The 25,223-nt window shown below is 38.8% G+C and overlaps 1 protein-coding gene across 2 annotated transcripts in view; it reads left to right on the top strand.

The window, feature by feature from the left end:
• Positions 1 to 25,223, top strand: part of FER (FER tyrosine kinase) — a 467,773-nt gene that overhangs the window by 115,194 nt on the left and 327,356 nt on the right. For both annotated transcript variants that reach the window (XM_061424535.1, XM_061424536.1), the window contains 3 exons: positions 848 to 1,031; positions 3,126 to 3,263; positions 3,886 to 4,005. In XM_061424535.1, coding sequence (XP_061280519.1) covers positions 848 to 1,031; positions 3,126 to 3,263; positions 3,886 to 4,005 — 442 coding nt within the window. The remainder of the gene's footprint in view (positions 1 to 847; positions 1,032 to 3,125; positions 3,264 to 3,885; positions 4,006 to 25,223) is intronic.

Consider the following 25,223-nt stretch of genomic DNA (forward strand, 5'->3'; position numbering starts at 1 on the left):
AGGGAATCATAGAAATTTCTTATTACTTTGTCATCTTCTAGACTTGTTCTGTATCAAGTCTAAATTTCTCTGCTTGATCTTCAAGTCATTCACAACCTAAAACTATCTGAGCTATGCAGCTTATTTCCTTCGTTTCCTCAAAACTTGCTATCTTTGAGCTATTGATTTGCTTGCCTATGTAACATTGCTTATTCTCTCCATGTTTTCACTCAATATTCCAAATCACCAGACCATGGGCTATTGTCAAAGACTCTGTTTTGCCAAATGCTGAATTCCCAATGTCTAGCACAGTTCCTGGGGATGAGCAGGTAATGATATTTATTGAATGAAACGAAGGAAGAAATGGAGAAAGAGAGTGAGGTGAAGGAACTATTATTGTCTCTCCTGTCTTTCTTATACCTTTCCAGACTTGCCTTATCTTTTAAGGTCTGTTTTCTCCACAGTCTCCTCTGACTTCCCTGGTCTTGACTTACATCTCAAAAGTAGACCTTCAAATTTAACATTTTTACAAACTTTCTTGTTCTCTTGGCTATGCAGTTTCACGTGCACTGTCATTCCATTTGGTGTAAGCTCCTTGAAGATGAGAAGGAGCGTATATCTGTACAGTTTTTCAAAAAAAATTGTATATTGACCTTTATTCATCAAACAGCTCCTGCAGGGTACACTGGCTTCAGAGCATCCTTTGTACAAAGTACTGACAAATAAACATAATATGTGTTCAGTAGCCTTTTGATTATTCATAAAATGGGTGAGATAACATGAATTAGTGGTAACTCAGTTTGCATATAGTGAAGATAGAACTTTTAAATTATCTCTTAACTTTATTCAACTTTTTTTTTTTTTTCAGGGAAAGAAACTGAAAAGGCTAAGGAACGTTACGACAAAGCCACAATGAAACTCCATATGTTGCATAATCAGTATGTTTTGGCACTGAAAGGGGCACAGCTTCATCAGAATCAGTATTATGACACTACGCTTCCTCTGCTTCTCGATTCCTTACAAAAGATGCAAGAAGAAATGATAAAAGCACTGTAAGCTGCATTTCCCATTTGATATAAACGTCCTTCCTGAAGTGATTGTAGCATTGCTTTTTCCTCCTAGTTAAAAGTTTTGTATAAAATTTGTCTTTGTTTTGTAAGCTGTGTCACTGGACTAGCTCAGAGGGTGTTTCAGACCTTTTCTCCCTCGGTCCTTCTTGATTTTCCTGTCTGGTATCCCTTCATCTTATGCTCACTCACTCTTCTTTTTGTATATTTTTGTTTTGCTCCAGTTAGCTGGAAATTTAAATGAAAAAAAAAAATCATTGTTTTGATAAGCATTGAGAAGTGGATGGAGAAGGAAATGGCATATCTATCTGTAGACCACTGAATGTTTAAATTTCGAGCATCTGATAAGCCCAAAGGAAATTATTTATTTATTCATTTATTTGCCTGCTTCTAGTTGTATGAGATTACAGTGAACACATGTTTATTGGAATTGTCTGTATGCAAAGCACACTGGTGCTTGGGGATGTAGAGATGAGTAGGGCACAGTTTTTGCCTTCAGGGAACTAACAGTGTTGGTTAGTAATTCACATGCATACATGTGTACCATACATATCAATTCCGTACACCACCCTCTGGTAGACTTCATCTCATTATTAATGCTGGTGAGTCCCCATTTTTCCAGTAAAGGATAAAGTGATTTTAGTCAACTTGAATATGTCAGCGTTTAAGGGTATTGATAAAACAGTGAGATGCCTACTTAAAGTATTTAATTAGTTATGTCTTCTTTAAATTACATATTATTGACTTATAAATTTATATTTCCTTTCCTACTTTCATTTTATGAATCAATGTTTTCTCAAACTCCCCATATGAATGTTCAGTAACAGTATCTTTACCATCGTGAGAACATCCTTTAGAGACATTTAATAATTTCACAAGTGTATTATCTTTACTGTCTAGTAAATTTTTTTAGATCTAGCATTTAAAAATATAATATCACTAAAATTAAATCCTTTGTCACACTCATTCATATAACATTAGGAGACTTCTTTTTTCCCCCAATTTGTCTTAAAGATGAGTGTTAGCATTATAACCACTTACTGTATTGCTTTATACGAATTGTCTAGAGAGGCTCTTTTGCATTCATATCATCCAGTACTTCCAGCTGTGAGGCTCCAAGGATATTTACTAAATCTGAATTAAATTTTTCTACCTAGCTCTTTTCTTTCAATTGTATCTATCAGGTGATTTCTGTAATCATTCAAAATTAGCATTGCCTGAAGCAGTTTGAATTTAATTTTTTTGTTTTTTTACCCAAATAGTATTTCACTATTCAAAATAAAGTAAAAGAATTCTTCAAAATACGAGAGATTTTGTAAGGATTCCTTTTTGTGACTGAAGATTTTGGAAAAGAAAATCAGAGTCTTATATTTATTTGGGTACATGCAGGATAAACATGTCTGTCCACACTTTTTAAGGCTACTAAATGAGCAGTTGTGTATTTTTATAGCATAGCATTATCAAGTTGAGGATTAGGGTCTTTGCAACAGAATAGTTTTCTTTTTGCACTTATTACATTAGGGTAATAACTGTTACGATCATTTTTGCTACTGACTGGTGGTCAGAAGAGATTGAAAAGTCATTGGAGATATAAACCAGATAAACTCTGAGTATAATATGGAAAAGAACAGAGGCTGAGGAGCAAGAGAAGACCCAGGAGGTAGGGCTTGTGAGGAAGCCGCACACAGTGAAAGTAACATTCTGGACACAGGATCTGACCCACAGGTCATGTGACGGGATCAGCCTGTCTGTGGTACTGTTTACAAGTAGCAAGTGATCAGTTCAGGCTTACATTTTTGTACGTTAGATAGATGTTGAAAAATGTAATGTTGTAGATCATTTGCAATTATTCTGTTCTATCAAATGTAAATTGTTAATGCATACATTTTTATACTCCGTTTACTTCACTATCCAGGTAAAGGAAATAAGGTGGTGCATGGAGCCACCGTCTGTAAAAACTGGCGTTACATTTCTTTTTTATTGTTCTATTTTTATCGTTCTATTGTTCTAAATCCTTTCTGGGCCTGTGTTTCCCTGATAAAACTTTAAAATGTTTTAAAACTTTCTTCTTCTTTTCAGAAAAGGTATATTTGATGAATACAGCCAGATAACTAGTCTTGTTACAGAGGAAATAGTGAACGTTCATAAAGAGATTCAAATGTCGGTTGAACAGATAGACCCTAGCACAGAATACAACAATTTCATAGATGTTCATAGGTATGTATAGATACTTTCATTCTTCTTTCAGTATTTTTGACAGTATTATTTTTTGCCATGTGTTATTTAATGAATTAAAATAAGAAATATTGACGAACTTTGTTAGGACATAGGCTGTTTCATATTAGTCTGTTTTTAATTATTTTCAAAGTCCTTTCTCAGTGATTATAACTTTTGATATTTAATTTATATAATGATCTTTAAAAGTTTTTCAGTTGTTACTACATAATTGCTTAAACCCATATTTAATTCATGAAGTAATATTTTCTTTTTAACAATTATGTAATAATAATAAACCCATTGTTTTCTGTTTGTGTTAAATTTTACAGTGATACTACATTTATTATGTTTTCATGTATGCATCATCTTATTTTAAATTAATTATCATCAAAGAAGGAATAAAGCAGATTAATACCTGTATTCTACAAATGAGGAAACTAAGCTGAAATTACTTGACTAGATCTTTGAGGCCTAAGGTTTAGTTTGATTTATACTATTTATTTTTGCTCTACTTTCTTAACATAATTTTAAATAAGAACAAATATTCTGCCTTTAGTGTATACTAAGACATATTATGATAGGATATTCATATTGATCAAAATTGTTTGGCATGCTTTACTAGAACAACGGCTGCTAAGGAGCAAGAAATTGAGTTTGATACGTCCTTACTAGAAGAAAATGAAAATCTACAGGCAAATGAGATTATGTGGAATAATTTAACAGCAGAAAGTTTGCAAGTAATGTAAGTATTTATAAAATCTGAAGCTTAAATATTAGTGTTACTATTTATAGTTTAACTTTATCAGATTAAAATTCCAATTTTTGTTTTCTTGAAAGTAATGAAAAGTAATTAAAAATGAACTGCTTTTTGTTTGGTCAAAGTAAAATGTTGTGAGAAATATGTTAACTTTACCTATTATCATCACTAATTTTGGTAATTCTGAGAATAAAAATTCTGTGTGATGTTACATTCATTAGCCCAATTATTAATGACATAAGAATATTAGAATAACGTTTTATTTTTTCCAAAATTTATATAATTTTTTAACCCCATTTCATGCTTTAAATGGCAGAGATATTTGGAAATGAGGACAATGAGTATTAGAGATAAAAAGAGACTTACAGATGTCAAAAGCATTTATTATAAAAATTTGACTTTTCAGTTTTCTCTTTAAGCAGAAATGTCTTCTGTTATAGATTGTTATAACACTTATAGACTATTATAACTGTTATAGACTATCATTTGGCCTTGGAGTACAGAATGAAGTGGGGCAAAGGCTAATAAGACTTTTGCCAAGAGAACGCACTGGTCATAGCAAACACCCTCTTCCAACAACACAAGAGAAGACTCTATACATGGACATTACCCGATGGTCACCGAAATCAGATTGATAATATCCTTTGCAGCTGAAGATGGAGAAACTATACAGTCAGCAAAAACAAGACTGGAAGCTGACTGTGGCTCAGATCATGAATTCTGTATTGCCAAATTCAGACTTAAATTGAAGAAAGTAGGGAAAACCATGAGACCATTCAGGTATAACCTAAGTCAAATCCCTTACGATTTAACAGTGGAAGTGACAAATAGATTCAACGGATTAGATCTGATAGAGTGCATGAATAACTATGGACGGGGATTCGTGACCTTGTACAGGAGCCAGGGATCAAGACCATCTCCAAGAAAAAGAAATGCAAAAAGGCAAAATAGTTGTCTGAGGAGGCCTTACAAATAGCTGTGAAAAGAAGAGAAGCTAAAGGCAAAGCAGAAGGGAAAGATATATCCATTTGAATGCAGAGTTCCAAAGAATAGCAAGAAGAGATAAGAAAGCCTTCCTCAGTGCCCAGTGCAGAGAAATAGAGGAAAACAATAGAATGGGGAAGTCAAGAGATCTCTTCAAGAAAATTAGAGATACCAAGGGAACATTTCATGCAAAGATGGGCTCAATAAACGAAAGAAATGGTATGGACCTAACAGAAGCAGAAGATATTAAGAAGAGGTGGCAATAATACACAGAAGAACTGTACAAAAAAGATCTTCACGATCCAAATAATCACAATGATGTGATCACTGACCTAGAGCCAGACATCCTGGAATGTAAAGTCAAGTCGGCCTTAGGAAGCATCATGATGAACAAAGCTAGTGGAGGTGATGGAATCCCAGTTGAGCTATTCCAAATCCTGAAAGATGATGCTGTGAAAGTGCTGCACTCAATATGCCAGCAAATTTGGAAGACTCAGCAGTGGCCACAGGACTGGAAAAGGTCAGTTTTCATTCCGACCCCAAAGAAAGGCAATGCCAAAGAATGCTCAAACTACCGCACAATTGCACTCATCTCACACACTAGTAAAGTAATGCTCAAAATTCTCCAAGCCAGGCTTCAGCAATATGTGAACTGTGAACTTCCTGATGTTCAAGCTGGTTTTAGAAAAGGCAGAGGAACCAGAGATCAAATTGCCAACATCTGCTGGGTCATGGAAAAAGCAAGAGAGTTCCAGAAAAACATCTATTTCTGCTTTATTGACTACGCCAAAGCCTTTGACTGTGTGGATCATAATAAATTGTGGAAAATTCTGAAAGAGATGGGAATACCAGACCACCTGACCTGCCTCTTAAGAAACCTGTATGCAGGTCAGGAAGCAACAATTAGAACTGGACATGGAACAACAGACTGGTTCCAATTTGGGAAAGGAGTACGTAAAGGCTGTATGTTGTCACCCTGCTTATTTAACTTTTATGCAGAGTGCATCATGAGAAACACTGGGCTGGAAGAAGCACAAGCTGGAATCAAGATTGCTGGGAGAAATATCAATAACCTCAGATATGCAGATGACACCACCCTTATGGCAGAAAGTGAAGAGGAACTAAAGAGCCTCTTGATGAAAGTGAAAGAGGAGAGTGAAAACGTTGGCTTAAAACTCAACATTTTGAAAACTAAGAACATGGCATCCAGTCCCATCACTTCATGGCAAATAGATGGGGAAACAATGGAAACAGTGGCTGACTTTATTTTTCTGGGCTCCAAAATCACTGCAGATGGTGACTGCAGTCATGAAATTAATAGACGCTTGCTCCTTGGAAGAAAAGTTATGACCGACCTAGACAGCATATTAAAAGCAGGGACATTACTGTGTCCGTCTAGTCAAGGCTATGGTTTTTCCTGTGGTCATGTATGGATGTGAGAGTTGGACTGTGAAGAAAGCTGAGCGCTGAAGAATTGATGCTTTTGAACTGTGGTGTTGGAGAAGACTCTTGAGAGTCCCTTGGACTGCAAGGAGATCCAACCAGTCCATCCTAAAGGAGATCAGTCCTGGGTGTTCATTGGAGGGACTCATGTTGAAGCTGAACCTCCAGTACTTTGGCCACCTGATGTGAAGAGCTGACTCATTGGAAAAGACCCTGATGCTGGGAAGGATTGAAGGCGTGAAGAAAAGGGGATGACAGTGGATGAGATGGTTGCATGGCATCACTGACTCAATGGACTTGAGTTTGAGTAGGCTCCGGGAGTTGGTGATGGACAGGGAGGCCTGGTGTGCCGCAATCCATCGGGTTAAAGTCGCAAAGAGTCAGACGTGACTGAGTGACTGAACTGAACTTACAGACTATTATATCAGTTTCTTTTCCACTTTTTGTTACTACTGCATAAAATTTTAAAAGGGTTTTGAGAAATCTTAATTTTTTTTCTTTTCAAACATTAGAAAACATAATTAAGGCATTCTTCTTTTAAAGTAAATTTAGGACTTCCCTGGTGGCTTCTTGTAAAGAATCTGCCTGCCAATGCAGGAGACATGGGTTCAATTACTGGGTCAGAAAGATCCCGTTGAAAAGGAAATGGCAGTCTACTCCTTTATTCTTGCCTGGAAAATCCCATGGACAAAGAAGCCTGGCAGGCTTCAGTCCATGGGGTTGCGAAGAGTCAGACATGACTTGGTGACTGAACAACAGCAACAACAAAGATATTGAAGCTGTCTCCTGGTTTTTTTCAGGAATGACAGAAAGAAACTAAAATTTGTTGGTAAGTGTTGTATGTACCTATCCCTGTGTGAAAAATACAGCTGGACGTTTTCTCCGTTTCTCTTCAGTTTTGCACATGTTATATCATCTGACTTAATGAAATTTTATCTCAAAAGATTCAGCAAAAAACCCCTATGTAATATAATCAAAGAGTCTCTCTTCTACTGTTGAGTAATGTAGCATTTACAAATAATTAACTATGTGGTAGCGTCCTGGGACTAGCTCTAGGTAAGGGTTAACGTCTTTCAAGTTGCTCACACGGGGTTGAAGAAACTACCAAGTACTTGTTGAGTTACCTTGTTCAAGCTGAAGGCTTAACAGTTATGGTGGACTGACCATCGACGAGAGGAATGGTGCATTGGGTGTATCCTGCACTAGTGGGTCTTTCCAAGAAGGCGTGATATGATTCTTGAAGAATCTGTTCTTCCAGGTTTGATACCCTTCACAGGAGACTCACTTTGACTTTGTGTTACGGTGCCAGCTATCTCTAAATCAGCGGTTCTCACCTGGGCAGTTCTTCTCAAGGGACATTTGACAATGTCTGAGACATTTTCATTTATCAGATGGTAAGGTAAAGACCATGCATGCTGCTAATCATCCTACAGTTCACAGGACAGCCTCCTGCAGCAAGGAGTTTTCTGGCAAAAATGTCAGTAATGCTGAGGTTGAGGAACTGTGCTTGTGACAATAGAGTTGACTGCATGTCATGAAATGGATGGTAGAGTTTTTCAATTCTTGTGCAGTAATAAATTCCATGCCTTAATTCCTGAGCTGCTTGGTGAAGGAACATGATATAAATTACTCTTGTTTTTTTAAACCATAATATTGCCCCATCAAGATATATTTACTGTGTGTCTAAGGTTGCAAGGTTTAATACTCTCAAGGAGTTTAGGCTATAATTGATCAATTTATTTTAATACACCAAGAAAGGATGAGCTTATAGACATTGGAGTGTTATGTGGTAAAACTAAAAATTGCTAACTGTTATAAGCATATATAAGGTAAGAGATTTTGTGGCCAAAGAAGAATTTGTTTTATTGCTTTTTAGGGTATAATTAGAGCTAAAGCTAGTTATACTCATAAATCATTATTTCTTAATTATGGTGATGAAGCAGTGAATAAAAATTCAATAAATTAGAGATAATAAGTCTTTGATAATGTGATGGAAGATTTAATTGCTTACATCTTACTGAGGTAAAGCTTTAGCTACATTTCAATGAACAGTGTCTAAATTCAGGTTATGAGCTTAGGATTAGACTATCCTCAAGAAGTTTATTCCAAGAATGAGTTATTCAGTGTATCTCTAGGCACTGTTAAAATAATTCAATTCCATTAAAAAATATATATGAATGTATATGTGTGTATATATGTATATATTGTAATGTAATACAAGATGAAAGAATTATTAAGGATTTACTGAGCATGGCCCTGCCAATTGGAACAAGACCCAGTTTCCCCCTCAGTCAGTCTCTCCCATCAGGAAGCTTCCATAAGCCTCTTATCCTTCTTCATCAGAGGGCAGACAGACTGAAAACCACAATCACAAAAAACTAACCAATCTATTCACATGGACCACAGCCTTGTCTAGCTCAATGAAACTATGACCATGCCGTGTAGGGCCACCCATGACAGATGGGTCGTGTGGAGAGTTCTGACAAAATGTGGTCCACTGGAGAAGGGACTGGCAAGCTACTTCAGTATTCTTACCTTGAGAACCCCATGAACAGTATGAAAAGGCAAAAAGATAGGACACTGAAAGATGAGCATGCCAGGTCGGTTGCTACTGGAGATCAGTGGAGAAATAACTCCAGAGAGAATGAAGAGACAGAGCCAAAGCAAAAACAACACCCAGCTGTGGATGTGACTGGTGATGGGAGTAAAGTCCAGTGCTGTAAAGCAGTATTGCATAGGAACCTGGGATGTTAGGTGCATGAATCAAGGCAAATTGGAAGTGGTCAAACAGGAGCTGGTAAGAGTGAACATCAACACTCTAGGACTCAGCGAACTAAAATGGACTGGAATGGGTGAATTTAACTCAGATGACCATTTATATCTACTACTGTGGGCAAGAATCCCTTAGGAGGAATGGAGTAGCCATCATGGTCAACAAAAGAGTCCGAAATGCAGTACTTGGATGCAATCTCAAAAATGACAGAAGGATCTCTGTTTGTTTCCAAGGCAAGCCATTCACTATCATGGTAATCCAAGTCTGTGCCCTAAACAGAAATACTGAATAAGCTGAAGTTGAACGATTCCCTGAAGACGGACAAGACCTTCTAGAACTAACACTCAAAAAAGATGTCCTTTTCATTATAGGGGACTGAAATGCAAAAGTAGGAAGTCAAGAATCATTTGGAGTAACAGGCAAATTTGACCTTGGAGTACAGAATGAAGCAGGACAAAGGCTAATAGAGTTTTGCCAAGAGAATACACTAGTCATAGCAAACATCCTCTTATAACCACACAAGAGAAGACTCTACACATAGACATCACCAGACAGTCAACACTGAAATCAGATTGATTATATTCTTTGCAGCCAAAGATGGAGAACTCTATACAGTCAGCAAAAACAAAACCGGGAGTTGACTGTGGCTCAGATCATGAATTCCTTACTGCCAAATTCAGACTTAAATTGAAGAAAGTCGGGAAAACCACTAGACCATTCAGGTATGACCTAAATCAAATTGCTAACGATTATACAGTGGAAGTGAGAAGTAGATTTAAGGGACTAGATCTGATAGAGTGCCTGCTGAACTGTGGATGGAAGTTCATGACATTGTACAGGAGGCAGGGATCAAGACCATCCCCAAGAAAAAGAAATGCAAAAAAGCAAAATGGTTGTCTGAGGAGGCCTTACAAATAGCTGTGAAAAGAAGAAAAGCAAAAAGCAAAGGAGAAAGGAAAGATAGAAGCATCTAAATGCAGAGTTCCAAAGAATAGCAAGGAGAGATAAGAAAGCCTTCCTCAGTGATCAATGCAAAGAATTAGAGGAAAACAATAGAATGGGAAAGACTAGAGATCTCTTCATGAAAGTTAGAGATACCAAGGGAACATTTCATGCAAAGATGGGCTCGATAAAGGACAGAAATGGTATGGACCTAACAGAAAAATAAAAGTAAAAAGAAGTCGCTCAGTCGTGTCTGAGTCTTTGTGACCCCGTGGACTGTTGCCCACCAGGCTCCTCTCTCCGTGGGATTTTCCAGGCAAGAATACTGGAGTGGGTTTCCATTTCCTTCTCCAGGAGATCTTCCTGAACCAGGGATTGAACCCAGGTCTCCTACACTGTAGGCAGATGCTTTACCATCAGAGCCACCAGGGAAGTCCACCAGGGACCTACCAAAAGCAGAAGATACTAAGAAGAGGTGGCAAGAATATGCAGAAGAAGTGTACAAAAAAGGTCATCATGACCCAGATAGCCATGATGGTGTGATCACTCACCTAGAGCCAGACATCCTGGAGTGTGAAGTCAAGTGGGCCTTAGGAAGCATCACTACGAACAAAGCGAATGGACGTGATGGAATTTCAGTAGAGCTATTTCAAATCTTAAAAGATGATGCTGTGAAAGTGCTACACTCAATATGCCAGCAAATTTGGAAAACTCAGCAATGGCCACAGGACTGGAAAAGGTCAGTTTTCATTTCAGTCCCAAAGAAAGGCAGTGCCAAAGAATATTCAAACAACTATACAGTTGAACTCATCTTAGTTCAGTTCAGTTGCTCAGTCATGTCCAACTCCTTGAGACCCCATAAATAACAGCACGCCAGGCCTCCTTGTCCATCACCAACTCCTGGAGTTCGCTCAACTCATGTCCATCAAGTCAGTGATGCCATCCAGCCATCTCTGTCGTCCCTTTCTCCTCCTGCCCCCAAACCCTCCCAGCATCAGGGTCTTTTCCAATGAGTCAACTCTTTGCATGAGGTGGCCTAAGTATTGGAGTTTCAGCTTCAGCATCAGTCCTTCCAATGAACACCCAGGACTGATCTCGTTTAGGATGGACTGGTTGGATCTCCTTGCAGTCCAAGGGACTCTCAAGAGTCTTCTCCAACACCACAGTTCAAAAGCATCAATTCTTCAGTGCTCAGCTTTCTTCACAGTCCAACTCTCATATCCATACATGACTACTGGAAAAGCCATAGCGTTGAGTAGATGGACCTTTGTTGGCAAAGCAATATCTCTGCTTTTGAATATGCTATCTAGGTTGGTCATAACTTTCCTTCCAAGGGTAAGCGTCTTTTAATTTCATGGCTACAGTCACCACCTGCAGTGATTTTGGAGCCCAAAAAAATAAAGTCAGCCACTGTTTCCAATGTTTCCCCATCTATTTGCCATGAAGTGATGGGACCAGATGCCATGATCTTAGTTTTCTGAATGTTGAATTTTAAGCCAACTTTTTCACTGTCCTCTTTCACTTTCATCAAGAGGCTATACACAAAAAATTGGTGTTTACTCAGTACCAGTTGAACAGTTTGTCTTTTCACCATGTGTATTCTTGCATCTTTGTCACAAATTAACTGACCCTAGGTGTGTGGCTTTATTTCTAGGCTGTCTGTTCCTTTCCATTGATGTATGAGTCTATTTTTGGAACAGTACCATTCTGTTTTCATTGCTGTAGCTTTGTAGGGTAGTCTAAGGCCAGAAGGCTTGATTCCTCCAGCTCTGTTTTTTTTTTTAAGTCTATTTGGGGCTCTTATATGTTTATCTGTATTGGTTTTTCTTTTAGTTTTTAATGCTTGGAATGATAAGCACTCTGAGCACAATTCTTAGGTTTTTCAGGGACTTTTGGAAATACTTGACATCTGAAAAATTTTTGTTTGTTCCAAAATATGACAAGAAAACTGTTGTAAAGCATAATATCACTGTCATTAATTATTAAATTTGGTATACACCAAAACATTTCAAACAATTTGTAGGTTAAACTTTCTCACTTTTTAATACATGTGTATAAATGATGGTGTGTATACATACACACACACACACTTTGGATAGAGGCCAAGTATTGTAAAGGTCTCTAAGTAGTCCTTTCATTTTGGCAAAATACTGGGAATACCATAAATATTCATCAATAAGGAATTGGTTAAATGAATTATAGTAGGTCTATACTAATCCCACAATTTTTCCATATTATTCAGGCTTTAAATAGAATAAGATAGGCTTTTATATATGCTTGTATGGAAAGATCACCAGAGAATATGATAGAGAGCAAAGATAAGCTATAGAATAATATTTATGTAATGAGTCTATTAATGAATGAAATCCATATAGGTTTGTATATACATAGAAACTATTTTGGAATGGAGATGAATTGATGGGTTTTATAAGGAAGCATGTTGGGGCCCATATTCATAATAATTTAAAATAAATACAGTATTATTTCACATCTTTTTGCAGTATTATTTGAAAGCTTATGTTAGTTCTCCAGAATATAAGCTAAATATTTTCCTTCCTATTATGTCAGTTCTTATCCTTTCACTAAGCATTTGTTCATTAGTAAGATTGCTTTAGGGCTTCCCTGGAGGCTCAGTGGTAGATAATCCACCTGCCAAGCAGGAGATGTGGGTTTGATCCCTGGTTTGGGAGGATCCCCCTGGAGAAGGAAATGGCAACTCACTCCAGTATTCTTGCCCAGAAAATCCCATGGACAGAGAAGCCTGGTGGGCTACAGTCCACAGGGCGTGACATGATTTAGTGACTAAATAACAACGCAACATTGCTTTATATAGTTTTATAATAGAGCACTCTCAAAGCTCTTTTAAAAGACAAGGAAGGTCAAAGGAAGGTCCGAGGACCAGGGTGCAGACTTCAGGCAGAACAAACAGCACTCCTGGCTAAGCCCAATTTGCATAGGGCAGGCCCAGGTGGAGGAAAAAACATAAAAGGAGGAGCCAAAGTGCTTTCTCTCTCCCGCGTGCGTGCGCTCTTTTCTTCCTCTCTCTCTCTCTCTCACCCTCTCTCTCTGCTGCTATCTTCTAAATAAAATGGAGCTGTAACACTGGAAAGAAAGAAAGTGCTAATGTCCAATGGCCTGTGTTTCCTTGTGTTCTGCTTTTTTCTCGTCCCATGTGAACTTTTAACACGTTACTAAGGGATGGTATTAAAGAAGACTTCAGAAATATTTTTCCTTTTGTTTTGCATTCCTTTATGTTTAAACGATCTGTGACCCTATCCTTTGTGAAAGGTTATATTCGTTTGGAAGTGAGAATCATTAGTTTTTGACTTCTGGAGTTTTTCTATAAATAGGGATCATACTGGCAATCTGTCAGACTGCTGGTTAGTCTTGACTATCAAACAAAGAAAAAATTGGGCTGCGTTTCTTTTGGATTTTTCAGAATTCTTGGCTAGATGTCAGATGTTGCAGATGATTTATGAACATCTTTGTTGAATGAGTGAGTGAATGGAGATATTTTATGGAGATTTTGGGGAGTTTCTCAGTAGTGGGTCTCGTCTGTGGCTTCATATTAGGATCACTGAGGGAGCCTTCAAAAAATGCTGATGTCTGGAATCGGACCCAAACCAGTTAAATCAGATTTTCTGAGGGTTTTATCCAGGCATTGGAATTTTTTGTAAACTTCCCAGATGATTTTAGTGTGTAGAAAGGATTGAAAATCTGCCATAAGCCCACTAAAAGTGTTTGTAGAAATACATGTTTTACTTTCTGTGGGGAGGGTGTGTGCAGGTTTTCAGAGGGTTTCTCAACCCAAAATGCCTGAGGACTGCTCTACTTGAATATCTGTCATATTTAAAGGTGTCTTTTTTGTTAAACTTTTCTAGTGAAGCTATATTTCTCAAATTTATAGTAGTATTGGCAAAAATTAGCATTTTTTATAGTGGTCTAACTGGAATTTTAAAAGTTTAATAGGATAATAGCTTTACAGTGTTGTGTTGGTGTCTTTCATACAACAGTGTGACTCAGGGAATTTCTTTTTGACTCTTTTTCTTCTTTTGATCTGCCATACTTCTGGTCTAGTCTTGACTGGTAAAGTATTTGAAATTTAAAGAGATCCTCTTTTCCTGAGGTTATCTTTTTCACTTTGCTAGTCATAAAAAGACACCCGTTAAGTTTTCTTATTTTGGATTCCTAAATATAACCTGAAAATTGTTGTTTTCATTAACCACACTCATAAATTTAATAGTTTAGGTTGCTCTTTGGTGTATCATGTAGAGGTTTCTCAAATAAATGTATGGGATTCTGAGATTATTACACAATTACTATTTACATCCAGAACAAGATTATACAATGTTACTCCTTGCCTCTTTTCAGATCTGATAGAAATCTAATGATATAATACTAAATGACAAAGTTACTGCATTTATCCATGTAAATATGTGCCACAAAACATTTTTATCGTACTCTCATTATTTGTCTATTAACCATAATTATAAAGGTCATACCACTGCCGTATTCTTGTCAGGAAAATCCCATGGACAGAGGAGCCTGGTGGGCCACAGAACATAGGGTTGTGAAGAGTTGGATTTGACTGAGTATAATATCACTGCTGCCCGCCCCACCCCAGCATATATGCAGAGAGAGGAATTCATGTCAGCTATTTGTAAATTGTTTGTTTATCTCTTGTATATTGGAAATGTTTTTGAATGGTAGATTATGGTGTGGGAAAGAGCTGTTTCTCAGCGTCTGATAAATTCTGGCGCCTGATCACGCACACGCCTCCACACGTGTGTTCAGGTTGCGTCACCTTGAGGCTTGAGTCTGAGACTGATCCCTTTGTCTCTGTCGTCTGCAGCCTCTTTGCTTCCCTTCCATCACCACTTTCACATCTACCTCATTTTTGGATCTCCTTTCTTGGCCAAAGATTGAAAGAGAATACTAAACTTTTTGTTTAAGATTATATATGTAAATATTTCCTCTCATCTAATCACTATTTAATTGACGAATTTGGGATTGGTTTAGTTTATCAAAATAACTTGAAAAAGTCAAGTCTGTTGAACATTAGAAGAACATATTTAAGTATCTGTTGTGTGGACTTTTGCATTTTGGATCGATGAGGCATTGATTTGTGATCCGGTGCAAACATAAAGCAGAGTAAATGGAGTTATGAATCCATAGTTTAAGCCAGGCAGGTTACAGATAGCAAGTTGTTCCAAAATATGAACAGTAACATGTCTGCCAAAAGAGGAATTTTTATTAATTTTACTGCAATGGTGGAGAGCAAAGGGCCTCCGTCTTTTTGTGGGATCAGTTTTCCAGTTTCAGGTGAGGTCTCTTAATAATGAGTTGTTTCTGCCTAGCAGTAGGAAATAGATTTGAGTTCCAGAAGACTGTGTTAAATGTCTAGTTGTATATTCTAAAGTAAAACCCAATCTCAGGTCTCATGTTTCCCAGATCATTTAACAAAATTTAGGGTCAAAATGTGTTTAGCTTTACAGTGAAATATAAATAAGATCTCTTAATTGAAGAATGATAATTCTCTACATGGGAAAGTGATTGTTTTGGATTTTTGAGCTGTGAATGAGCAATCTATAGCTTATAGGTCACATCCTGCTAGCCACCTTATCTCGTGCAGTCTATGAGCTAACACTGCTTTTTACATTTTCTAACGGTTAAAAAAGTCAAAAGCAGAAGTATATTTTGTGAATATGAAAGTTACATGCAGCGTAAACGTCAGAGGACATGAGTTACATTGGAACGCAGCCGTGCTCGCCCTTCACCTGCTGTCTGTGGGTGGGTTCCTGCTGCAGGGCAGAGCGAGCCATTGAGGCAGAGACCACGTGTGGCATTCCCATCACTTCACACTGCTGCTTGGTGCACTACAGACCGCAGCGCCATGGTTGTAACTCAGCACTGTTTTGAATGCCACACACATCACTGGACTACAGCATTTACTTCCTTTTTATTATCAGTGCATGCATGTCATGTCAAGAAGAGAAGAGAAAATGGCTTTTGGTTGTCACACTTTAAGACACAGTAGATGCAGATTATTTTGTTGTTGAGTTAGATGGCACAGCATTGTGTTCGTCATGCATGGGCACTGTAGCTGTGCTAAAATAATGTCTGTTGACATTACCAGATTCAACACTCTTCTCAGTGTTACTGACACACAGGGCAGCAAGAGTCAAGAAATATTATTAAAGTTAAACTGAAATGCTTCATCACAGCAGACTTTTTTCAGAAAAATAAAATATGAATGAGGATAAAACCAAATGAAAATAAGTTTCTGGGTGACTTATTTGTTAGCCAAGCAGGCAAAGCCCATTTATCAGTGGTAATTTAATTAAATAGTGTTTTAAAGAATAACTGAGGAAATATGTTCAGAGGAAGTAAGTTTGTTTATGACCACTACATTGTCAGGAAGGACATTTGCTTGAGGGGTTGAGAGCTTTGGGAGCTGCGTCATTAGTTAATTAATAAAAAACATGACAAATTATTCAAAGTGGTTTTCCCTGGCTCTTGACGAGTCAGCAGATATGATCCAAACTACTCAGTTGTTTACTTGAGAAGTCAAACCAGGTTTGAAGCGATTGAAGAATTACTTTCAGTGAATGTTGTGTGTGGGTCACCTACAATTAGTATTTTCAATGAAGTTGAGAAAAGACTAACCCAGTACAGACTGAAGTGGAATCTGTTACGCTGTATTACAACTGATGGTGTTAAGAATATATGTGGATCAAAAAGAGGTTTAGTTGAACAAAGACCTGTATGCGGGTCAAGAAGCAGCAGTTAGAACCCTGAACGGAAAAACTGATGGGTTCAGGATTGAGAAAGAAGTTCGACCCGGTGGTCTGCTGTCACCCTGCTTATTTAACCTGTGCCCTGAGCACATCATGAGAAATGCCGGGCTGGATGACTTACAAGCAGGAATCAAGACAGTCTGGAGAAACATCGACATGTGGATATGTGGATGATACCACTCTAACGGCAGGAAGTGACGTGGAACTAAAGATCCTCTTGCTGAGGGTGAAGGAGGAGAGTGAAAGAGCTGGCTTAAACCGAATTTAAAAAATGGAGATCATGGCATTTGGCCCCATTTCTTCATGGCAAATAGAAGGGGAAACGGGAGAAGTAGCGACAGATTTCCTCGTCTTGGGCTCTGAAATCAATGCGGATGGTGACTGCGGCCATGAAGTCTGAAGACAGTTGCTTCCCACAAAGCAAATGACAAGCCTAGACAGCGTGTTGAGAAGCAGAGATGTCACTCTGCCAGCAGAGGTCCGTGTAGTCAAGGCTGTGGTCTTCCCAGTGGTCACGCACGGTTGTGAAAGCTGGATGGTTAACAAGGCAGAGCACTAAAAAACTGAAGCCTTCAAACTGTAGTGTTGGAGAAGACTCCTGAGAATCCCTTGGACAGCAAGGAGATCAATCCAGTCAATCTTAAGGGAAGTCAACCCTGAAAACTCATTGGAAGGACTGATGCTGAAGCCCCAGTGTTTTGGTCACCTGATGCAAACAGTGACTCATTGGATAAGACCCTGATGCTGGGAAAGATTGAGGGCAGAAGGAGAAGAGGGTATGAGAGGATGTGATGGCTGATGGCATCACCGATACAGTGGACATGAACTTGGGCAGACTTTGGGAGATGGTGAGGGACAGGAAGGCCTGGTGTGCTGCAGTCCATGGGGTCACAAAGAATTGGACATGACTGGGCAACTGAACAAGAATAGCGAATAAGGACTCTCAAAAAAGTTATATCAGGCAACTGTAACCTTTTTTGCATTTGGGTTTTTATTAACCCAAATGTCACAATTAATGAGACAATATTAGGAATTTTTAATTTATATTTTTTTAGGAAGTTGGATCTCTTTAGAAGTGCTCGGAGATTTAAATAATGGTAGAAAATGGTTTGAGAATATAAAAAGTATTGTCATGAGTACTGAAAATTTGTTATCATCCACAATAGTTGCTTTAGGCTTTTGTATCTTTAAATATACATAGTAGTTGTATGAGGAGGCCTGACAAATAGCTAAGAAAAGAAGAGAAGTGAAAGGCAAGGAGAAAGGGAAAGATATACCCAACTGAATGCAGAGTTCCATAGAATAGCAAGGAGATATAAGAAAGCCTTCTTAAGTCAACAGTGCAAAGAAATAGAGGAAAACAAGAATGGGAAAAACTAGAGATCTCCTCAAGAAAATTGGAGACACCAACGGAATATTCATGCAAAGATGAACTCAATAAGGACAGAAAAGGCAAGGACCTAACAGAAGCAGAAGAGATTAAGAAGAGGTGGGAAGAATACCATCTGAGCCACCAGGAAAGATCCCCTGGAGGAGGAAATGGCAATCTGCTCCAATATTCTTGCCTGGAGAATCCCATGGACAGAGGAGTCTGGCGGGCTACTGTCCAAAGGGTTGCAAAGTGTCGGACATGACTGAAGCGACTTAGCGTGGCAAGAATACACATAAGAACTATACAAAAAAGATCTCAATGACCAGGACAACCACGATGGTGTGGTCATTCACCTAGAGCCAGACATCCTGGGGTGTAAAGTCAAGTGGGCCTTAGGAAGCATCACTAAGAACAAAGCCAGTGAAGGTGATGGAATTCCAGCTGAGCTATTTCAAATCCTAAAAGATGATGCTGTGAAAGTGCTACACTCAATATGTCAGCAAAATTCCAAAATTTGGAAAACTCAGTAGTGGCCATAGGCCTGGAGAAGGTCAATTTTCATTCTAATTGCAAGGAAAGGATGTTCAAACTACCGTACAATTGCACTCATTTCACATGCTAGCAAGATAATGCTCAAAATGCTTTAAAGCTAGCTTCAACAGTGTGTGACCAAGAACTTCCAGAAGTACAGGCTGGGTTTAGAAAAGACAGAGGAACCTGAGATCAAATTGCCAGCCTCCACTGGATCACAGAACAAGCAAGGAATTCCAGAAAAACATCTACTTCTGTTTCATTGATTACACTAAAGCCTTGACTGTGTGGATCACAACAAACTGTTGAAAATTCTTAAAGAGATGAGACTTTACCTGTGTCCCGAGAAACCTGTATGCGGGTGAAGAAGCAACATTTAGAATCAGACATGGAACAACAGACTAGTTCAAAATTGGGAAGGAGTTTGTCAAGGCTGTATATTGTCACCCTGCTTATTTAACTTCTATGTAGAATACACTGTGTGAAGTGCCAGGCTGGATGAGTTGCAAGCTGGAATCAAAATTGCAGGGAGAAATATCAAAAACCTCAGATATGCAGATAATACCATTCTCATGGCAGAAAGTGGAAAGGAACCAAAGAACCTCTTGATGAGGGTGAAAGCAGAGAGTGAAAAAGCTGGCTTAAAACTCAGCATTCAAAAAATGGAGATAATGACATCCAGTCCCAATACTTCATGGCAAATAGATGGGTAAAAAGTAGAAACAGTGGCAGATTTTATTTTCTTGGTTTCCAAAATCACTGAGGACAGTGACTGCAGCCATGAAATGAAAAGATTCTTGCTCCTTGGAAGGAAAGCTGTGACAAACCTAGAGTGCATATTGTAAAGCAGAGATACCACTTTGTGGACAAAGGTCTGTATAGTCAATGCTATGATTTTTCTGGTAATCGTGTGAGAGTTGGATCATAAAAAAGGCTGAGCACTGAGGAATTGATGCTTTTGAGTTGTGGTGCTGGAGAAGACTCTTCAGAGTCCCTTGGACAACAAGGAGATCAAACCAGTCAATCCTAAAGGAAATCAGTCCTGGGTGTTCATTGGAAGGACTGATGCTGAAGCTGAAGCTCCAGTACTTTGGCCACCTGATGCGAAGAGCTGACTCATTTGAAAAGACCCTGATGCTGGGAAAGATTGAGGGCAGGAGGAGAAGGGGACGACAGAGGATGAGATGGTTGGATGGCACCACCGACTCGATGGACATGGGTTTGGGTGAACTCCGGGAGTTGGTGATGGACAGGGAGGCCTGGCATGCTGCAGTCCATGGGATTGAAAGAGTCAGATAGATCTTAGCGACTGAACAACAATCTTTAAATACAACTAAATCTTTAAAAATCATCTATATATAACCTGTATATACTAGAATGTTTTTCTCTTAATCCATTCTACTGCAAGTGGGAAAAAGGCAAAATCCTTTCCCTATATAATTCTGTTCTTCTAAATCATTTGTCTTTTCTACTTTGGATTTACAGCCATGGATCTATAGAGACTGAGAAATATTAAGAAGTTTTGACACAAAGGGTTATCTTTGCTCGATTCTTTTTTTAAAGACGATTTTGCATAAAGCTTGGGCATGTTTTGTTCGTGCCAAGGCTGTAAAAGATTAAGGCCTCAAGAAGCGCCACTATTTTCTTTATATGATCAAGAGCTAGAAAAAGGAAAGTTAGCTAATATTATCATTCCTTTTCCTCTGATCTCCCTTTTCTTATTCTTATCTCCTTTCTTTTTCCAACCTTCATTGCTTAGCAAAACAGGTAGTAAATTGTAGGTAACACAACAGATCTGCCAGAGAACAGAAGTGTTGTTAGCTCTTCTAGGCCTTTGTTTAACTTCTAGAGTTTCCAACTCCTTAGAGAATCTAATACACTGGTGGTAGGACTCTTTCGAACTGTGGTGCTGGAGAAGACTCTTGAGAGTCCCTTGGACAGCAGGGAGTTCAAATCAGTCCATCCTAAAGGAAATCAGTCCTGAATATTCATTGGAAGGACTGATGCTGAAGCTGAAACTCCAATACTGAAACTCCACCTGATGCGAAGAGCTGACTCATTTGAAAAGACCCTGATGCTGGGAAGGATTGAGGGCAGGAGGAGAAGGGGATGACAGAGGATGAGATGGTTGGATGGCATCACTGACTCAATGGACATGAACTTGGGCAGAGTCTGGGAGATAGTGAGGGACAGGGAGGTTGGCATGCTGCAGTCCATGGGGTTGCAAAGACTTGGCGACTGAACAACAACAGCAACAGCAGTTTTCTTTTTCTTTCTGGGTTAAAGTTTTAGCACAGATCAGATGTTTGAAAGAGAAATAATCGTGAGTACCACCTCATTGTTCTCATAAATGAGCGTACACATGTACTCCAAAAGTTGAGCATATACAAAACTTCAAATCTAATTCCTCACTGAAAGCCTAAGGGATATTTTTCAGAAGGCTGAATGCTTGCTAAAGGAAGTGAAAGTATGGGATTTTAATATCCTTTGTTAGAATTCACATGTGCCATTGAGCTCTGATAAATAGAATTAGGATGTATCAGGTGGCATAAACAGTGGATCAGGACTCTCTGGCTTTCACCTCATTCCTCCCTTCTTACCCTGTTTCAAAGTAAAAAGAGGGCTGTACTCCAATTAGCTAGGGTAAACATGATATCCAACACAATCAGATGTCTTCCCTTGAATTTTTCTCAATCATATATGTGAAGAAATCAGTAGCAAATCTCCTCAGTTTTTGACTTGTTGTGATATTGTTACCATTATGTCACATCAAATCAGGACGTATGTGTGTGTGTAGAGATTTTTTATTATTTTGTGTCAAGGATAGCAATGACACGCAAGCTTACATTAATTTCTCTTGAACTGAAATTTTCCACATTTCTAAAACGTGAATGTTCTTGGAAATGACATTGTTGTAAAGGGAAAAACAACTTTGAATTATGAGTAACTCATATACTTTTAATACAAAATTCTTACAATATTTCTTTACTTGTCCTTAACTGGGAAAAATGTATAAATAGTATAACCCATTTTTAAGTTTTATTTAAAATACCTTCAGGCCGACCCTGCCGTGGGGGTAGTGTTTATTTTTGCATCCAGTGTTAATAAAACACTCTTTAAAAAAGGTAGAAATCAAAATTTAGTTAATTTTCAGAAAAATGTTTCTTGATATCAGTAGTAAAATTGGTTAATAATATATAGTTACATTTATAGGGAATATTCTATGCTTAAAAATCCATACTCAGTTCAGTTCAGTTCAGTCGCTCAGTCGTGTCCGACTCTTTGCGACCCCATGAATCGCAGCACGCCAGGCCTCCCTGTCCATCACCATCTCCCGGAGTTCACTCAGACTCATGTCCATCGAGTCAGTGATGCCATCCAGCCATCTCATCCTCTGTCGTCCCCTTCTCCTCCTGCCCCCAATCCCTCTCAGCATCAGAGTCTTTTCCAATGAGTCAACTCTTCGCATGAGATGGCCAAAGTACTGGAGTTTCAGCTTTAGCATCATTCCTTCCAAAGAAATCCCAGTGCTGATCTCCTTTAGAATGGACTGGTTGGATCTCCTTGCAGTCCAAGGGACTCTCAAGAGTCTTCTCCAACACCACAGTTCAAAAGCATCAATTCTTTGGTGCTCACAGTCCAACTCTCACATCCATACATGACTACTGGGAAAACCATAGCCTTGACTAGTTTTCTCCTCTAATTTGTTGGCAAAGTAATGTCTCTGCTTTTCAATATGTTTTCAATATGCTGTCTAGGTTGGTCATAACCTTGGTCATTTTCTTCCAAGGAGAAAGCATCTTTTAATTTCATGGCTGCAGTCACCATCTGCAGTGATTTTGGAGCCCCCAAAAAATAAAGTCTGACACTGTTTCCACTGTTTCCCCATCTATTTCCCATGAAGTGATGAGACCAGATGCCATGATATTCGTTTTCTGAATGTTGAGCTTTAAGCCAACTTTTTCACTCTCCTCTTTCACTTTCATCAAGAGGCTGTTTAGTTCCTCTTCACTTTCTGCCATAAGGGTGGTGTCATTTGCATATCTGAGGTTATTGATATTTCTCCCGGCAATCTTCATTCCAGCTTGTGCTTCTTCCAGCCCAGCATTTCTCATGATGTACTCTAGAAACTTTAAAAATATGTATCATAGTTACATGAACCCTTTAATTTAGATATTAAATTAATTTCCATTTTGTTAGAGGAGAAAATGGAAGTCTAGAAAAGCCAAGTAAATATTGAACCCTAAGGTGTCTGCTTCTAGACCTGGTCTCTTTCACCAGGGTAAGGAGCTTTACAAAATGCAGCAGAGACGTGTAGAGTTGCAAACACTAACAATTTTCTTACTCTGAGGTGGAAGGTAAGGTGATTAGCTTGATGTCAAAATGTTTACTTGAAAAGCATCAGTCCTGTATTAATGACGTCTGTGTAGAGAACTAAAGCTTCCTTCACTGGGGTGTGGTTCATGCATCAGTTTAGCTGTCGTGGTGGGGGAAGTCGTAAACTGTGCTGTTCCCATATTGAGGTAGCTCTTTGGTTTCTCTTTCTAGATAATTCAGAACTATAGGAATCAGGAGAGCCTTGGGAGTTATTAGGAAATTGCAGAAAAAGCTTAATGTGTGAAATTCTATTGAGACAAACAGGACATGCAGAACCGAGTTGGGCATCTACCGTGCGAAAGACACAGAGCTAGGTGTGAGGGCTGAGCAGTGAAGCGGAGGCCGTGCTGCCTGCGTCTTACAGGTCGGTGGGGTTATGTGTTTATTTCAGGGTGGAGCAGAATGCAGTGCAGCGAGAACTGAGAAGAAACTGGGACAGAAAGCATAACGGAGAGAGGAAAGGAGGAGAAGAAAAGGGAGGGTCGGAGGGAAAAGGCGGACGCCGTTTCTTATGCTAGCATCTACGTTTCCTGAAGCCAAGCTTGTTTACTGTTTATCCCGAGTGTCTAACAGTGTGCCTGTCACAGGGAATGGCCTTAGTGAACACCTGGTTTAAATGAATGAGCCAGGAACTGAAAAGAGGGGTGAGTGGAAAACTGAGCAGGAAGAGCTTTGGGAAAGGCGTAGGAGAGTGAAGTAAACGACCAGAGAGGAGGGGAGTGCTCAGAGACGGGAGCTTTCTTTCCAGTTCATCTCTGGTGCAGCATGGCCAGGGCAGCGTGGGAGAAGCGGGTCCTTATGCCCCCCAGGCTGGGGTGGGACAGGCACAGAGGTGGGGCAGGTGTTCCAGACTGCCATGAGGGTGAGATGAGACCACATATATGGCAGAGTTTTACAACGAGCGAAGCATCATGCATGTTACTAATTTATATCATTTGTAGTTGGTAATAAGTAACTTGAAGCCAGAAGTTGAAGTGTAGATTTCTTGAGAATGACCTCAGATTTTAATATAGTAACTTTGTGTGTCTAGTAGTCTGGGTATGAACTATTCCACAGAAGTGCATTTAACCCAACATTGTTTTGCTATCGAGTTCAACAAAATAATTTTACTAGATTTGATGTATGTCTCATAAATATATGTATATTCTTAATGAAAAATACTTTAATTTTTCTTTTACAATTCTGGATCATTATTGGAAGCATCATTGATTATGCTTTGTATAATAATGCCCTCAGAAACCTGTTGAGGTTTATTATATTGCTTAACTCTAAACATGGATGAGAAAACCTGGATTACTATATTTTGAGTTTTATCATGTTTCATGGTTTTTCTGCCTTTTCTGTCTCCATTACCTATTATTTAATAGCTTAAATTCAAATTCATTTTTGTTATAAGATTTAAATATAATATAGATTAATACAGAGTAAAATATGAGAGACTTTTTTGTCCAAAAGTGAAAGTCACTCAGTCGTGTCCGACTCTCTGTGACCCCATGGTTATATAGTCCATGGAATTCTCCAGGCCAGAATACAAGAATGCCTAGCCTTTCCCTTCTCCAGGGAATCTTCCCAATCTAGGGATCGAACCTAGGTCTCCTGCATTGCAGGCTGATTCTTTGTCAGCTGAGCCATCAGGGAAGCCCAAGAAAATTGGAGTGGGTAACCTATCCCTTCCCCAGCGGATCTACTCAACCCAGGAGTTACACTGGGGTCTCCTGCATTGCAGGCGGATTCTTTACCAACTGAGCTACTAGGGAAACCCTTTTGTCCTTAAATCACCCCTACTCTAATCCCATACCTGTCAGAGTGATGATGCAAGTTTGGTTTTTAGTAATCTGGTTCTTCTCCACACATAAATATATAATAGTGTATTACTCTGCTATGGCTGCTATGATAAAATACCATGAATGAGTGGATTAAACAATAGCAATTTATTTCTCATTGTTTTGGGTGTTACAAGTTCCATATCAAGGTGACGGCCAGT

The sequence above is a fragment of the Bos javanicus genome, chromosome 7 (genome assembly GCF_032452875.1).
Source record: "Bos javanicus breed banteng chromosome 7, ARS-OSU_banteng_1.0, whole genome shotgun sequence".
Lineage (NCBI taxonomy): Eukaryota > Metazoa > Chordata > Mammalia > Artiodactyla > Bovidae > Bos > Bos javanicus.